The sequence below is a fragment of the Sinohyriopsis cumingii genome, chromosome 5 (assembly GCF_028554795.1).
Source record: "Sinohyriopsis cumingii isolate HCF-2022 chromosome 5, ASM2855479v2, whole genome shotgun sequence".
Taxonomy (NCBI): Eukaryota; Metazoa; Mollusca; class Bivalvia; order Unionida; family Unionidae; genus Sinohyriopsis; species Sinohyriopsis cumingii.
Genome location: NC_142965.1, coordinates 128,674,973 through 128,694,016, shown reverse-complemented (window position 1 = coordinate 128,694,016; position 19,044 = coordinate 128,674,973). Strand labels below are relative to the sequence as shown.

The following is a 19,044-nucleotide window of genomic DNA, read 5'->3' as shown; positions in this document are numbered from 1 at the left end:
ACTTCCCTGCTGCTGCTAGAAAGCGGCTACCCCATGCCGTCACCAAATGGTTTCTGCGAATTCCAACTTTTCTATAGGGAATGCCCTCTGACCCTACACCCCAACATAAATGTCCAAATATCAAAAATGGGGTGGCAAGGGTCTCGGACTAGTCTGAAGCATACAACGGATTTGTCACGCTTGCCCCCCCCCCCCCCCCCCCCCGCCGTGGTTAATGTCTGATTGTAAGGCGTTCGACTGTTGTACCGGTTAGAGCCGCTGTTGAACGGGGCCGACATAATCTAATGTAGGTTATATAGGTTACTCTTCACTGCTCGCCCATCGAAAGAGGTAAGCAATACTGACTCTGTGTGTGTGTGTGTGTGGTTTGGATTTTTAACGTAACTATAACAATTATTCAGTCATATCGATACGATATCTGCAGTGTGACAGTTTATAGTGACGTCTAGCACTGGGGCACCGTGCCACATACATGTATATCATGATGTCCCACCCAGTCACATTATCCTGACACCAGGCCTACCAGTCCTAACACTAACCTCTTACTAGCGAGGCAGTGGTAGTTACAATGATTGTTATCTTATTCACAAAGAATGTTCATTTCTTGGTGGATATCGTTCTTAGTTCTTCATGAAGAAAGTATTTTGTCTCACAAAGATATAAGTTTTTACTAATTCGTGTACGCGCGTATCAAAGGGCGTTTATTCTCTCATTTTGCTTCGTCATTACGTTATCTTCTACCTGCAGTTATCTTCCAAGGAACTACCATTCGAATTATATTATTTCATCTTAGATATTATACTTGTCTTGCGTATGATTAGTTTGGTCAAACACTGAAAGTAATAGGACCATTTTATTTGACAGTAGGTCAACCGTCCCTTGATACATACAGATATAAAACATCATCTATATATGGAGAAAAGTCAATAGCATTGTGTACAGTTTCATTGAAAAACGCGATAATAATAAAATGAACATAGTGTATAGCATATATGTGTAACTTATTAAATCAATACAGTCTTAGTGTGTAAATGAACAGTCGAATTAATATCAGAGAGAGAGAGAGAGAGAGAGAGAGAATGACTAATTAATCTTTTAATAAATCAATAAAACTTGGTGCATATATCTGGTGCAAGTAAGCCGGTACAGTTGGGCACACCGTATTTGTTAAAGATTTATTGCCGGTACGGCCGTACTGGAAATATTGGGTCTGGGGTCGTTACCTTATCATTAACAATCACTTTGTGCCACTGGAATATAATTATTTTTCAAACTGCGTTATTAGAAGACTCCAAAAGTTCTAAAAATTTAAACATCCTGTCGTGTCCAAAGCCAGCTATAACTTGTACGTACTTTGTTTCATCGGAAATCAAAATAATTTAAAACCAATACACGTACTTACTTGTTGCATACTACTGTAGTTTTCCTAGGGTATGTGTTGTGTTATTTGCATTTACGTTTCCCTTTATAGCTTTGCTAGATTTTAGTATTAAATGTTCATTATGGGAAGATTCTCATCAACCGGAATAATTAGCCAGTCTCTAGGAGTAAACATCATCATGTACAACACTCACAATACATCATTAATATTCGGCTCGAAAAGACTTACTAAATAGTCATTTAAGTGTGAAACGAGAAAATCCACGCAAATTAGAGTTAGTAATGTGTATTCATTCGGTGATTAAAGAAAAATACTGCAGAATCTTTGAGTAGAAAATGAATGTCATGTTGAAATCCTTGGAAAAAAAGGGGAAAAAGTGGAAGTCAAAGCCCGACTCAAGCAGCAAGTCTTTGATTCGCTTGATAGCGTGACATCTTACGTGTAACAAAAAATATTACTAATGGCGGTGGAGTTTTGGTTACCTTTGTGATAGTCATTTTGGTTATGCTTTTTTTTAAAACAAACATTAACGACAGGCTATTATACGTGGATCTGGAGGGAACGCGCATCCTCTATGACGTTAAAAGCATACTTGGAAGATCGTTTCTCGTCTCACGACGTTTATTGCTTGAAAGAAGATCTATTTCATAATGTTAAATTCCTTTTAAATGTGAGCAGATATTGTTCTTTATGACCCAATGCTGTTACTGATTGGACATCTTCAGGGGTGGAATAGAGTATGTATTTAATAATAAAAGGCATTTATGCTTCCTAAAAGTGGGTAAGTGACAAAGGTTTTTTTTGTTCCTTCTTTGGATCAGAAAATCGGTCAGTTAAACTGCAATTTCAGAGTTAACAAATGAAATCTCATAATCTCCCATGGGTATATTGATGTGTCCAAAATAATTTGCTAATTAGTTCCTTCTCATTCGGGTTCATGAATAGGTTGTGTAGTGTGCTTGATTCATAAAAGAAGATTCTTCTGTCAAACCATCGTCTACACACACAAACACACACACACACACACACATACACACACACACAGTGAAGTGTTACAATTTAATTTGTGATTCTTTAGATGTTAGTGAACGGTTTCTGTCATTGTAGCATCCATATACTAGGGGTGATGTAGATGTTAGGGTGGAATGTCAGCTATCATGGTCTGATGGGATGATTGATTTTGACCATTAGGTGATCAAGGAGAGTCCGTATTGGGAAGACATTTCTCAGCTCTAGTAATTAATCAATCTCTAGGAGCAGACGTACAGCATTCTTGAAATTTTATGGCAGCATGGATTAGTTTCGTAAATTGGACTCTTCCTAATTTCATAACATAGGTGAATTCTCTGGATATCTTAAGGTATACATATTTAGTAGTTTGAGATGGGAGTAATTCTTTTTAATAGGTGTTCTCAGCTTTTCTTTCTCAAATCTACTCAAAGAAAGAATTATTTATATTCAAACAACAAACATGTTTTATTTGCTTCTGTCAAATCAATTTATTTAATTTTGTAAATAAAATATAAATCCAACGTTTTTATTTTGGTTTAAAGGCAGGCAGTGTGTATGCCTTACAGTTCAATGTTTACGTTAGTTACTTTGCGCGTTATTATATTTATATAGGTCAGTATACAGAAATAAACGCAATTGGGTCAGATCAAATGAGCATTTTCTGACACACACACACACACACACACACACACACACACACATATATATATATATATATATATATATATATATATATATATATATATATATATATATATATATATATATATATATATATATATATATATATATATATAATGTTCGTATCTTGTATTGCTGAATAATTCTTTTCTGCCAGCATCTGTCTGTTTTAGGGACTTCTGTTTTCTATATGACCATATGTAATATTATTTCATCTCTCAATCGTTTATCTCATGTCTTTTTAACATCTCTCAATCGTTTATCTCATGTCTTTTTAACATCTTTAGAGTTGCATTTAGGCACTGAAAACCATGGAGAAATCTGAGTTCAATGGATATCTGATGAACATGTTTGCCTCTGGCTTCACCACTCTCGCCATCGCCATCGGTCGAGAAACTGGACTCTTCGAAGTCCTATGTAAAGCTGACAACGCTTTGACTTGCAAGGAGATAGCAGAGGCTACCAAGCTGAAAGAAAGGTAAGTATATTTATTAATGGAAAATAAGATATTTTGTCGTTTCTACTTCATGTATCATTAAACTCAAAATTGCTTTATCCAAATATCGATTTTTAATGAAAGGAGAATATACATTCGAACGTTCTAGAGTATGTGCTTAATTATGTATATTTACTTACTACTGTTAAGTGTTTAGGCTCAAATAAACAGTAAAACAAGAACGAGTGAAAACAACAAGCTTTGAAAAATATAACAAATAATTTATTTCCCTTGAAAAATACTGTATAAAATGAAAAAAATATATAAGAACATACGGTTTCCAGAATCAGATCCAAAAATAATACAAGAATAATCCACGAGTTAAATTTTTGAAGTCCTAATATTGAAATGTTCTGATGATTCCAAGTTCGAGTACCGACGAAGAATCCAAGATGGAAGGTGATGACGTATGATGTAGCATGTATTGTTTTGATGTCTACAGTTCCATGTAGAAACATAATAATTAATCCTTCGGTTTTGGAAATCCATATAAAATTTTCAAGAAAAGTCCTTGTTCAAGAGTTCTGTTTGAATACAATAATATTTCCAGAGAAACGATTTAATCTTCTTGAGTCCAAAAAATCTGAAGAAAAGTTCACGTATAACTCAAAAACTCAAAACGTCAATACTGGTCACAACAGACGAAAACAATTTGACATCAAGTGCTTAAAAGCCCGGACACTCTCTCTCTCTCTCTCTCTCTCTCTCTCTCTCTCTCAACATCACTATTGATACTAAGTATTTCGTAATTTCGGAAATGCCTGCTTGAGAAATAGAGAATGACGTGATCATGTTTACAAGCAAAAGTCATATAGCTCCCATATGTCCTTGATAAGAACCAATCATTTTACTCCGATAAAAGTTGTTTACCTGACCCTCAGTGAAGGCCAGGAACGAAGTCAAAAATTGAAACATTTGTTTATATTATTATGCATTTATAAAAAGATTCAGGTCAAACTGAACTTTATGGAAAATATCACATTCCAGGTGAACAAAATTACATTACATCGACATGTAAAGAAATAAAAAGATTAAAAAACCCACAAACAATCAAATCAAATAAAACACAAATTAAATCAGATATAAATTAAATCAAATATATGTAGTACTACATCATTCGCGCGTGTAGATATTATGGCAAAATCAAAGTGTGTGAAAAACAGCGTATATGCTTTACAAAACGTTAAGCGTAGTTTTCTCATGAAGCGGCTATTGTATATTATAATAATATTAGAAGTATTACTTGATGACGGTTTGAAATAGGAATCATTTAGTTTTGAAATTTTATGACTTGCATCTCTCGTTAAGTTACTCAATTAATGGTCCACCTGATTCGTTTCACACAGATATGTTAAAGAATGGTTAGGCTGCATGACTTCCGCTGACATCATTAGTTTGGATGCTGAAGCCCAAAAATATCAGGTGCCTATCAACTACAGGGAGGGACTTTTGCAGGGCACTGGCATGTCATCTGGTCTTGTCTACTGGGCGCGAAGGTTTGATCTCACAAAAGAAGTTTTTTCAACAGACGGACCACAAGGTAAACCATTTCCGATAATATATGGTAATGTAACATAACAATTTTCAATATTAGAAGCATCTGGTGATGAATGATAAAATGGCCATACAATTTACAAATTATTTCTTTGAAATGAATGTCTTTACAATTTTTGTGTTCGCAACATCTCGGCTACTAAACCAAATATCTGGTTCGCTCTTTGTCTTTATATAGAACTGTTCCGTGGTGTCAAGATTGAACCAACCCTTTTCATTCGTTGACAAGTATGTTACACTTCCAATACTCGTGAAACCGCCGATAACTTGTAACCTCCATTTTAGTGAGAGTAGGAATCTCCGTAATACTTTCCCATGACGCAATACAATTATTAGTCTGGTTCTTTGCTTTGTATGCTTCCTACAAGTCAATCCGCTAACGACTAACTAATCGGGAGACATATAATTGTCTCCTTACCGTCCTATGTGGTCTAAGGTTGACATTGCCTGGGGTGGGAGTGGGAGACAAGCGCCCCAATCCTCCAAAATGCCCCATACGGTCTGCGTCTCTTACTGCCTCTGTCAACTAAAATCCAGCTCCTGGCCTTCGCGAGTGGCTTAGATTTGAAGCCCGGCAGACCATGTTTTCTACTAACAGGAGAAGGGGTGAAGGCGGCCCACTGGCGCCTTAAAACCAGTTGCTTCGGGTAGATGGGACTCGTAAACCTTGTATGGTAGCTCATCTAGGAGAAGGAAAACTCCGATTCCAAACCTCTGCTGCCTTGTGGCTATACCCACTCATGGGAAAGGCTAAGGGAGTAAACCCCGACAGAAAATCCGGAGATGGAGTCCCTAAGGCGGTATGACATTGACTTCAACGTCATTCCGGCAACTCCTGCGACGCCGTTGGTGCCAAGCTGTATCGGCATTCGTCGTTCCCTTGGGCACACCAGCTGCGTGGAGAGGGGGGATCTGCTGCATGGGCAACAGCTGATTCTCCATACCACCCTGCCCAGGCTTCATAGCTCCACTGGAGAGGACACTCCAGCGTCGTCGTACGGCGTCGGCACAACACGACAAGTAGCAGTTTACCGGTTCTAAGTCAAAGCTCGATTGGCGTAGAGCTTGGCGCCAGGGGTTACTTCTGACGGTGGGAGAGATCATCAGGTCTCACTGGACAGCTACCGCCCGCCTCAAGCTGGGCAGCCCCCAGTCAGTAAGGTGCTGCCCGCCATGGCCTGCCTGCTTCACTGGGTGCGTGGAGCTTAGAGAACCATCTCGACAAGTGGGCCACAAAACTCTGCACCAGGAAAGACTAAAAGAAGAAATAAAAAGACTCCAACTCTTCGTTTTGCAACCTGGAACATCAGGACCATGTGTCCTGGATTGACCACTGACCTACAGCAGATCGACGATGCACGGAAGACTGCCGTCATTGACAGAGAACTCTCCCGACTGAACATCGACATTGCCTGCCTCCAGGAGACCCGACTGGCTGACAGCGGCACCATCAGGGAAGCCAATTACACATTCTTTTGGCAGGGGAAGCCCTTGGATGAACCTAGGCAGCATGGTGTAGGCTTTGCCGTCAAGAACACGCTAATCGCCTTCATTGAACCTCCATCATCAGGTACTGAGAGAATCCTTGCCCTCCGGCTGTCAACTCCTTAGGCCCGGTCAACATCTTCAGTGTGTACGCCCCAACCCTCTACTCCACCTACGAGGAGAAAGACAAGTTTTATGAGGCTCTGGATCAGGCAATATCCAGTATCCCCAACAATGAAAGCCTTTACTTACTAGGAGACTTCAATGCTAGAGTGGGAGCTGACCATGAGGCCTGGTCCACCTGTCTCGGCTTTTACGGAAGGGGCAAGATCAACGAGAATGGTCAGTGACTGCTGGAGATGTGCTGCTCCCACAGCCTATGTGTGACAAACACTTTCTTCAAATGCAAGGAGATCCACCAGGTGTCGTGGAGACACCCACGTTCACGCCACTGGCACCAGCTAGACCTCGTCATCACCAGGCGTGCAGAACTGGCCAGTGTCCTCCTTACCCGCAGCTACCACAGTGCCGATTGTGACACGGACCATTCCCTCGTGGCCAGCAAGGTGCGAATATTACCCAAGAAGCTGCACCACGCCAAGAAGAAGGGTCACCCACGTATCAACACCTACTGTGCAAGAAACCCAGAGAAAACACAGCAGTTCATCAGCAAACTGAAGAAAGCCCTCACCAAAGTGACACCTGATGACACCATTGATTCCAAGTGGTCCCATATCCGTGACTCTGTGTACAAATCAGCCATCACAGCTTACGGGAAGAGGGAGCGAAAGAATGTCGACTGGTATGAGGCAAACTGGGAGGAGATGGAGCCCGTGACTGAGGCAAAGAGGAAAGCCCTTCTGGCATACAAGGCTGCACCTAGCCCCATAACACTACAAGCCCTCAGGATTGCAAGGAATAACGCCCAGAAGACCGCCCGCCGCTGTGCCAACACCTACTGGCTGAACCTTTGCAACAGTATACAGACAGCTGCTGACACCGGGGATACAAGAGGAATGTATGAGGGTATCAAAAAAGCGACAGGCCCCCCCAGCTACAAGACCGCCCCCCTCAAGTCCAAGACGGGCGAAGTCATCACAGACCAGGGGAAACAACTGCAGCGATGGGTTGAGCACTATCTTGAGCTATATGCAACCCAAAACAATGTCACTGGAACTGCCCTGGACGCCATTCCAGACCTGCCTGTCATGGAGGAGCTAGACACACAGCCCACCCTGGAAGAGCTCGGAAAAGCCATCGATTGCCTTGCCTGTGGGAAGGCTCCTGGAAGCGACGGCATTCCGCCTGAAGTCCTCAAGAGCGGAAAACCAGCACTGCTCCAGCCCCTACACACACTCCTCTGCCTTTGCTGGGAACAGGGATACATCCCACAGGACATGCGTGATGCCAACATCGTCACTTTGTACAAAAACAAAGGAGACCGTAGCGACTGCAACAACTATCGGGGCATCTCCCTCCTCAGCATCGTCGGAAAGGCCTTTGCCCGTGTTGCCTTGGCACGCTTGCAGATCCTAGCCTCCCGCGTCTACCCAGAATCCCAGTGTGGATTTCGAGCCGGCAGGTCAACTGTAGACATGATCTTCTCACTACGTCAGCTGCAGGAGAAGTGTCGCGAGCAGCGGATGCCCCTCTACATTGCCTTCATAGACCTGACGAAGGCGTTTGACATGGTTAGTCGGAGTGGACTCTTCAGACTCCTGCAGAAGATCGGCTGCCCCCCACGTCTGCTTGCTGTCATTATGTCGTTCCACGAGAACATGCACAGCACAGTGTGCTTCAATGGCGCAACATCTGAAGCATTCCCAGTCGTTAGCGGACTCAAACAAGGCTGTGTCCTTGCACCGACGCTCTTTGCCATCTTCTTCTCCATGCTTCTCCAGTACGCATTCAAGGACTGCAGCGAGGGAGTGTACATTCATACCAGGGCTGACGGCAAGCTGTTCAACATCACCCGTCTCCGTGCTAAGACTAAAGTCACAGAGGTACTCATCCGTGAATTGCTTTTTGCCGACGATGCAGCCTTGACATCACACACGGAAGATGGACTTCAGCAGCTGGTATGCTGCCTCTCCCATGCATGTAAGGAATTTGGACTGACCATCAGTTTGAAGAAAACAAATGTCATGGCACAGGACACAGACTCCCCTCCCTCTGTCTCCATCGATGGGTACAATTTGGAAGTTGTCGAGAACTTCACATACCTCGGGTCTAACATCTCCAGCTCACTCTCCATTGATTCTGAGGTGGGCGGCAGGATTGCCAAGGCAGCAGCAGTGATGGCCAGACTTAACCAGAGGGTCTGGAACAACCCCAACCTCACAGAGAAGACCAAACTGCGTGTCTACAAAGCGTGCGTGCTCAGCTCACTTCTCTACAGCAGCGAAACATGGACCACCTATGCAAGACACGAGAGGAAACTCAACAGCTTCCACCTGAGATGTCTGCGGCGCATTCTGCACATCCAGTGGCAGGACAAAGTACCCAACACAGAGGTTCTAGAACGCGCCAACGTGAACAGCATGTTCTCCATACTCAGCGAGAGGCGCCTTCGCTGGCTCGGCCATGTCAAGAGAATGGACCCAGGTCGCATTCCCAAGGACCTGTTATATGGGGAGTTAGCAGAAGGTGCACGACCAACTGGACGACCACATCTGCGCTACAAAGATGTTTGCAAGAAGGATATGAAGACAGCAAACATCAATGTCAACGACTGGGAGAGCTGTGCAAACAACCGTTCCAGCTGGCGTCTAGCTGTCAGGCAGGGAGTTCAAAACGCAGAGGAAAAGAGAAGAATAAAGCAAGCTGAAAAGAGAGCTAAAAAGAAGGATAAGCAAAAGCGTACTTTGGAGCTATGCCATCGTCTCTCGTAGACGGACGGATGCCAAGAAGGACCGTCCTATGAGACTGTTTTGCCACTTTAGGCTGGATATCAGTTTATTCAGGTATTCCGCGTGGGAAAAGAGTCCATTTGCAACACGGAGTCATTTCTACCACGGCATGGATCCAATGTTTGCTCAGATAAGTCAAGATCTTGTAAATGTCGAGTCTTGGTCACTTTATGAACGATGACTCCAAATTTCACAATCTGCAAATTGCACAGTGCGCAAGTTCGAATCACTGATTCATTTAGTATTTAGCTAAGTAAAGGATAACAAATCTGTTGGAATAATCGACAGTGTTCAGATATGGTTTACACTTCATTGCTTGGTTTGTAAGCTCACAAAAAAATTGTATTTGCAAAACGTATGACACGAACGATTGCCGTCAGCATCTGGAAAAGTTCGCATCTCTAGTTAGCTTTTTTGATTTGGTAAAACTTTGTAAACTTACAAAGTTGCGCATACAAAGTTAGTTCGTAAAACACAATTGATTCTAACATCCTTTTCAATAGATTTATATCCTCTACTAAATTATGCATCAACATATACTAGGGTTAACCTCTAATATTTGATATCCAAACTATTGATACGACCAAGATTAAACGATTGTTTTCGCTGAAGCAGCAGAGAGGGTGAACAGACCTTTTGCTGAAACATCATTTTGAAAATTAAAACCTCATACGAAAAAAATAAAAATATAAGGTCACTAACGCTAAACCGAACCCTCTAACTAAAACCGAGAGCTTCTCTAGTTGGGTTATTTTTTTTACTGTATCTTTTGTCATTGTGTTTTTCTAAATTTGTATGTGTGTTTTGTTTATCCATCGAATGTTTCATTGAGGTCGCACCCTCTCATTATTATATTAACCAAATATCTTACCAAGACCTACACGATATCTTGTTCTGTGATCGTGTAAATTTATTGTTATAAATCTGTGTGGATCAGATTGTGCTTTTGAAAAGAAGTTTTTTTTTAAAACTTAATCATGTCCATGTCTCCACTACACCAGGCTTGATGGATATTTCGTAGATTATGTGTACCAACTCCATTAAACACAATTAAAATATTACAGTTAACACAGATCACTTTAAGTATTTGTGTATATCGCTGAGTAACATAAATCACGGGAAAATATTCTTGCTGGATTTGTTTGTTTGTCAAACATAAAATAATCATACACAACCAAATTATTCATAAATACATCTAATTCGTCTACGGACGGTGCTTTATTAATATAAGTTATAAAATTAATGATATCATCATCATCTTCATTTAATAACTTTGCATTTTCATTAAAATCTTTAAGTACATCGTAAAATCTCTGATCATGAACTGACGGAGCCACTAAATATAACGTGTCCCACTTGAGACATCACATCACCAAATTAAATTATAATTGCGTCTTACCTGATCCGGATGGACCTATTATTATCATTCTGATGGAATTCGGTAATGCTGAAATATGTTTTACTGGTTCTTGTTTCCGTGTAGCTGAGAAATCAATGACATCCATGATGTAGAAATATAATAAATAATATGGATCTCTATTGTGTTCGATGTAGAGCATCACTCCCACAAGTGGATTGACAACAATTATAACAACAAAAAATATACAAAACATGCACTTACAGGTAAATGTGTAAGCTGTGGGTCAAATAAATATAAATTTATTTCTAATAATAAAAATGGAGGTGATATTACTACTTCATTAGAAAAATTACCAGGAACTCCATGGGCTAAGTACCTAGGAGAAAAACATCTATTATATATATCATTATTGTGGTCCTGGAACCAGACTTGATATCCGACTTGACGAGCGAGATCAACCAAGACTGGGAGAGTATCCAAAAAACGCGATTGAATGAACATGTCACGTTCATGACCTAGCTTATAAAAGTAAACATCTGCAAGAAAGACATATTGCAGACGTGAAGTGGATTCATGCATTAAATTATATACAAAATAAATCTTTCAAAGAAAATTTGCTGGCTTACTAGTAAAATCTGCGATGCAAGGTAAATTAGTAATAGGGGCTGCTAATTAATCAACCGATTATTATTATAATGAAATCGATTTATTATAGCCCAAGAGGATATTGGAGGGTTAGAGCAGCGATTAGTAAACTCGCTGAGGCAGCAAATTTTACACGATCTGCTGCTGAAACATGGTTAGCACGACAGGCAATATGGCAAATTTATCTACCACCAACTAAAACAATTCAGCTCGCATAGTTTGATGTCAGCACTCCTAATGAAGTTCATCAAGCAGATATTTCTTCTTACCACATGATACTAATAAAATTGGACGACGTCAATTAACCTACAAATACAGGTTAACTGTCGTTGACGTTGCAAGTAGATATAAAGAGGCATAGACGTTATCAACTAAAACAGCAACTGAAGTTTATTCTGCTATTAAACGAATTGATCAACGAGGACCCTTACGATGGCCACAACTATTACAGGTTGATCCTGGCAAGGAATTTCTTGGTACAGTATCATCTTTGATGAAAAAACATAACGTCAAAATCAGACAAGGACATACTGCAATTCTTCGTGATCGGACAATTGTTGAACGATTTAATCGAACACTTCCTGGGCGGTTATTTGGATATCAATATGCAAAGGAAATAATTCAGAAAGTTACGAGATCTCGAGAATGGTTTGCAAAATTACCAAGTGTGATATCTGCGTTAAATAATGAAATTACTCGAACAACTTCTATGAAACCCGTTAGTGCGATTAAAAAAAAAAACCAAAAAAAAAAAAAACCAACATATTCCAATACAACGACATGAATTTTCAAAACCACCAGTATTAGGTAATGTTACTGTCAGGTATTTATATGAACCCGGTAAACTTGAAGGTGGTAAAAAAAAGATCGACTAATCCTATTTCGAATATTACGACACATAAAAATATCTAGTGTGGTAATATCCACGGGTAGACCTGCAATATACAGATTAGATTCAACTTCTCCTCAACGTGGATTTTTACTTGAACAGTTACAAGTAATTCCTGAAGACACACAATTGCCACCGCATTCACTTTTGTAAACTAGCACCTCGACGTCGATTACATTCAAGACAGGTCAGCATCACATTTTCGTGTGTATGACCAAACTTACTATTAATTCTGCCTACAGTAAATTGTCTTTGATTATTATTTGAATACTGCCACAACATTAGTGTTACAGCTCGCACAATGATTATTTTGCCGTTGTTTCAATGTCATGATAAATTCAGCGTCGAGATCAAGGTCGCGCTTATTTTATTTTTCACATTGTTTACAACTAACAATTTTTTTCTTACTATATCATTGTCAATAACATCCCTATTACCAGTGGTTTTTGTGAAGTCTGTGACAATTCCCCGCAGCTGAGATATTCTTCTGACTCGACACACTGCGAGATAAACTAAGTTTGACCATTCGATACGATCATCGACGATCCAAACATTTGTATCAGAGATGGTTAATGGTTGTAAAGAATGAATTGTCATTGCGTATCCTAGCGTCTATCTAGTTTTGTCCATAGCTAACGCGCTCTCAACAACACTGACAGGAACTACGACAATATCATTTGACACAAGATTTTGTTTTTCTGATGATCCTGGTATCAACGTTGATATTCTGCCGTGGCGTATTAACCGGTCGATAACACAATGTTACGAGTAGATTTGAATTTTTTTCTTTATGTAACATAAATAATGGTTGTTGAAGTATATCACGAACTGTCTTTCTGCTTGCAACTATCAAATCAATTGTTTATAGGAGTTTCTGAAATTATTTCACGCAGTATTTCACATTGAAGTTTATTCGGTTATAGTCTGATTAATGTCTTAAACTCTCTTGATTCTGGATCAAGTGCTCTATGATCATCAGTTATTTCTTCATAATAATCTATCAATTCTTCAGCCATTCATGTAGAGACAATCCAACAAAAGGTGGTGGCTGACCATGATTGCCACGCATTATTACAGCAGTATTTATTTGTGAATAACCAATCAAAAAATATTTTTAACGTTTCTAATGAAACAGTATATATTTCATCCCAAACGATAATCATTGGAATATATTTCTCTCCCAGTACATTTATCTCCCTTCCTTTGAAAGAATTTTTGATAAGTGCATGATTTAATATTTCGTTCTCTCATATTTCTTGCGAGTATGTGTTTAGGTCTTAATACAAATATTTCTTTAAAAAACTGTTTAAGAATAATTCAATCACACGAGCTATTTTACCTAAACTCAATGGCCCATGAGATAATTTGTTTTATGTCTATCTACACGATCAGATGGTGCTGATGAAAATTTTGATATTTTATTTTTTGGCAATAAATACCCTCAATTTTAACATCAGCGGATGCAGAATAATTAAGTATATTTTCTAGTTTTATTCTCCATTAACCCGATGATGCATAAGTGTCGATATGTCGTTGTTCTAGCAATCCTGTATTTTTTTATTGATATGAAGTGAATCCGTAGCGACTCTGACAGCAAACTCCGAAACTCTATTTATCATTCATAATAGATTTATCGAAACGTACGCCAGCATTGAAGATCTTCAATGATTAAGCTGCGGTGACTCACCATCAACATAACTCACAATTGTACCTAATTTAGTTCATTCTGATAAAATTAACATTACTTCGACTTATAAGCGTATTTCTATTCGTTCTTTCAGAAATTATAAAATCTAGTTTATCATCGCCTATAATCAGTCTTGTACAATGTCGTTTATGATCCTATGATCCTCCTTGGGTGAATTTACCAATTATTTTTCTGCCAAGATCTTTTGCGACTTTATTCGCAAAATCAGTTATATCAGGATTTTGATCATCAAAATGTTTCTTTTGTTGTGGTAACCAAACTTGTTTCTGCGGACGATACGTCATAATTTTTTCACTTACTGTTAAAAATAATAGTATTTTTTACATCGAACATATACCATAATAATACTGTTGGTGCCCACATTTGTTCTGAAATATGTTTGCCAGACCAGACATAACAAATCAGATGAAGATTTTTGGCAAGCTTAAATGACTCGATACAAGCAAATCCAGTTAAATCAAAATCTAGTAATGGTCCAATTATAGATCATCTGGTTATTTCGTGTGTGGGATGACCAAATCGCTCAAAATACTAACCACACTCTCACATACCAATAAAACGTCCCGGATAACATGCAACCATATCAACCGAAATAACATGCCTATAATCCTATTTAATATTCCATAATCCACCGTGTCCATATTTTACACAACTGCGTTGTATTTATTCAAGATAATCCAGTCGTGTTGGTTTGCATCTGTTTTTCGCTTTAGCAAAATGAGCAGCAACTGAAGGATCGGGAAAACAATTACTCATTAATTGTTCAGTATCGTCATGGGTATATTTCAACGCAAGATTTTTCATTTCTTCATGGAGAGATTCTGTACGATAAATAACGCTATTAGGCCGTACAAACTGATCATGTTGTTGTTGTTGTTGTTGTAGGGTTTAACGCCATTTTTCAGCACACGATAGGCTATAGATGGCGGCCAGTATTAATGGTGCAGGAAGAACCCGGGAAAACCCCAGAAAGAACCACCGACCCACGAGAAGCTACTGGCAAGCTTTCTCGCATACCCACATTGCTGAATCTGAGACTCGAACCCACGCAGACAGAGGTGAGATGGCAGTGATCTGTAACGGACAGCGCTTTAGACCAATCGGCCACTCGAGGCCCCACAAACTGATCATAATATCCATTATCAGAACGTTGAAATAACCACACTAATACAGGATCGTGTTTACTTATTTCGTTAATAAAATCTAATATATCATCGTTAAAACATTTAACAGTTCGATTTCGAGGAAATATTGCTACTGCATTATTCCACGCATGCGCATTATCATCAATAATTTCAATCGAAGCTCCTTTCGTTTTATACTTTGATTCGTATAAAATCACTCCGGAAATTGTTCTTACCATTATCGGGAATTTTAATTTCTTTCCTAGCTCAGAGACGTTTCTGACAGATACTCCGGTATCTTTAACTATCTCTCCCCACTCATTTATTATTTTGCGTCTTTTATCAGTTAAACCGTTTCCACGTATTGCATTTGTAAAATGTGCCATTACTCGTTCGGTTACACAATTTATTTTTGAAAATTTCATCGGTTTCAATTGTTAACGCTGGGTTTATCATCTGTCGGAAAAATTCCATAAATAACCGCGGTTACAGGATACGCTCTTTCATAATACGGTCTGTCAAAACCAGTCAATATTCCTTGTTTATAAATTGTACTTAATACGGCAATTTTTTCATTATGAAGGACATGGTCACGGTTCTCACTGATAATGCAAGTATTGTTTGTTTCTGCTAATACAATAAACTTTACTCTGAAAAAAATATCTTCGATTGTCGAGATAATTAATAATTGTTGCCGCTCGCTGTCGTTCTTTGTAGCATTGACAACTTTGTCGACACCAACGGTGTTACATATGATTTTGAACGTCGACCACACATGAGATCCACCATCTTTGTTAAATTCTTCCTTGGCGTTATGAATAGTATTAGTCTGATCAGCCAGAGCTCGCATCGGTAAGTCGGGGAATATTTTGTCAAGGTTAATTTTATCTATAGTAGGCTTAATTTTAATCTGTGTCAATTCGTTCATAGTATCATTAAGACAAGTATATATTTAAATTTAAATTATATATATAATTCCAATTTTTATAAATGAAACGGATTTTCTGCATCTCCACCAAAGTGACTTAACACCATTGAAAACTGTGTATAATAATCCATAAAGGTGATTGTTTTGCTAATTTAAATTATTTTGAATAAGTAGTCATTAATTCATTGCAGCACCCCAGCACTCAACTTAGCAACCAAACAAAACATATGACCGGTTTTGTGAGGAACTCTACATTTAACAACTGCGCATTTAATTTCAGGTTAGATAAAAGAAAGGGACTTGTTAAGTATTGACGCTGATGAAAAAGATGTATAGGACATACCATAATAAAAAAGAATTTAATTTTTTATATGAAAAGAAACGTGCTGACACCACGGGTAGTCATTGCCTAATATGTAAAGTATGAAGTTGCCGAATAAACGTAACTGCGACAGTAGTTACATTTCATTTGACATTTGATCACTGAACCGGTCTTCACAACTATTCACGCTTTTGAGAATGATATAAAATGTTATTTCTGTATACAATTTATTTGATTGTTACCTTTATGTTAGCAAGGCATAGCATCGGATTGTTTATATTTCCGTGTTGTTCATTGACAAAATCCAATATGATTTAAGGTTTGATTGGAAATTTAATCTAGCACACTAGTACATTAGCTGTTATTATGTAAGGTCATGGTCATCTGACGAAGCAGATAGGACTGACTAAAATTGAACAAAAATGTTGTAAATGAATTAAATTTGTTGAAACCATCGGTATCCATTGCCTAAGATGCAAAGTATGGAGTTTCTGAATAAACGTAACTGTGCCAGTAGTCAGTATGTTCGTGCGATTCTGTACAGGTTATGTATTATGGGGCGATGTGAAGCGGCGAATAAAAGGAAAGTACGCGTTACTTAAATTGGAATGCGTTGTTGATGGCATAAGTTGATTTGGCGAAGAAAGGACGAAATTGGAATTACAAAGATTAAATGATCATGGTTGGGTATTTATCGATTTGTAAATTTTAGCTCATCACTCATAAAGTTAACCAAATCTGCTTTTTCGAAAAAGTATAAACAAAATATTCATTATTGTTGAAGGAAAATGACTATATCAAGCTAAGATATCTCAGGTAGTGTTGCTACTTACTATATCACTATTTATTTATTTAATTTTTGTGTCATTATCCTCATTGTTAGATTAATTGTTTTATCGATGCCTCTATCGTCGATGGCAGATATTCCACTTTCATATAATTATGGAAGTTCTTTCAGTAGCACAAGTGTGTACATATTTTTTATGCTGGGTAAAATGTCGTGATATAACGGTTATTTTATCATTCTGAGGTCTCTATCATCGATGTGGAAACTTCCAAAATCATATATAATATTGTATTTTTTAGATGTTCCCACAGTCGCACGTGTGTAGGTTTTTAGATATTTATAAAATATCATGATAGAACAGTCAATTTATCATCCTTTTCATTTTAAAGGAGATTTCTATTATTGAAGGGGGATAACACTTGTCTCTTTGGTAGAGTAATTAAGTAGTTACCTCCTCTTGTTACTGCCAATGACCTCAAAGAAGGGAGATAACTTTGTAACATATCTTTCTCCGGTAGAACTTAATATTTTTTTATCGTTTTCATTAATTAATTAACCATCTATGTAATAATTAATATCAGTGGAGTAACATAATTATATAATTGTTCCAATTAGTAAAATGATCTTTATGGTTTCTAAGTTATCCACAAAATCAAGGCAGAAAACAGGTCACAGACGCCGTTACATGTACAATACAGTTCAGTTATTTCTGGATCCTTCTCTCATACAGAATTATTTTAAATCTGACTTTGTCAAAGGTTCAATATATACAATAGACGATTATTTTCATACGATATGGAAAATAAATCCACGCCGTGGTTATTTATAGGAAAATCCAGCATAGGTAACTTTATAATAATTTCTGAAACATATACCAGTAAGATTATATCATAGCGCAGTGGAAGCGTGGCTGACTCTTAAAATCGACGTTCGGCGTTCTAGTCTCGTGATTGGTATACTGTCGACGGTACCGATAATCTCGGTTTGTCTATATAAGATGGGCGCTCCAGCCTGACGAGATTTCATGTACACCTCCTTACTACCTCAAATAACGTTTTGCACTCTCCCCGAGGTTTGATTTTTTGGGGTGTGTGCATGAAATTAAAAGGCATAAACTACCATATGAATATTCTAAAATTTCGTTTTGTTTATAAGATTCGTTGGGGTATGTCTATGGATAATTTGTGGAGCCTCCAGAAATAAACAGTAGCATGATGTGATCTTAATGGAGGGTACCCCACAAAACATTCAGAAAGAATATAGGCCAAAAAGAAAAACCTCGTGGGCTGCCGAGAAGATCATAAGAAAGATCTCACACAAGGACCCAAAGAAAGGCACAAAGGACAATGAAGGGACCCCAAGAATGATAACTGCTCAAAATATACCCACCAGTTTGATGAAATTGTTTGATGATTTCAAAAACTTATGGATATTATACCGATCACTTTCATGAAATTTAATTGATGATCATTAAAAAATAAATTTTGTTTTAATATATTTATTTGACTTTGTCAAGGATTATTATGTAATTTTTTCTTCTGTTTTTGATGAGATTTTTTTATCTTGAGTTTTATTTACCCCATCAATTTAAAGAAATCGAATAATAATGTGATTTAATTTGGTTAATATACCCATCAGTGTAATGAATTTAGATTTTTGTCTTCAGATTTAGACAATACTTTTTTAAGCTGATCAAATTTAAGACATGAATGTATATAATTAATGATTTGATCTCTATCACACATAATCATAATAATATGTTCT

The 19,044-nt window shown here is 38.3% G+C and overlaps 1 protein-coding gene across 2 annotated transcripts in view; it reads left to right on the top strand.

Annotated features, from left to right (window-relative positions):
• Positions 1-211: 211 nt before the first annotated feature.
• LOC149800213 (uncharacterized) overlaps positions 212-19,044 on the top strand; it is a 34,246-nt gene continuing 15,413 nt past the window's right edge. The window contains exons 1-3 of one of the 2 annotated variants that reach the window (XM_089957201.1): positions 212-330; positions 3,361-3,551; positions 4,916-5,109. In XM_089957201.1, the coding sequence (XP_089813327.1) occupies positions 3,385-3,551; positions 4,916-5,109 (361 nt within the window). In that variant the 5' untranslated portion in view covers positions 212-330; positions 3,361-3,384. The remainder of the gene's footprint in view (positions 331-3,360; positions 3,552-4,915; positions 5,110-19,044) is intronic. The other variant, XM_089957202.1, reaches the window with a different exon arrangement.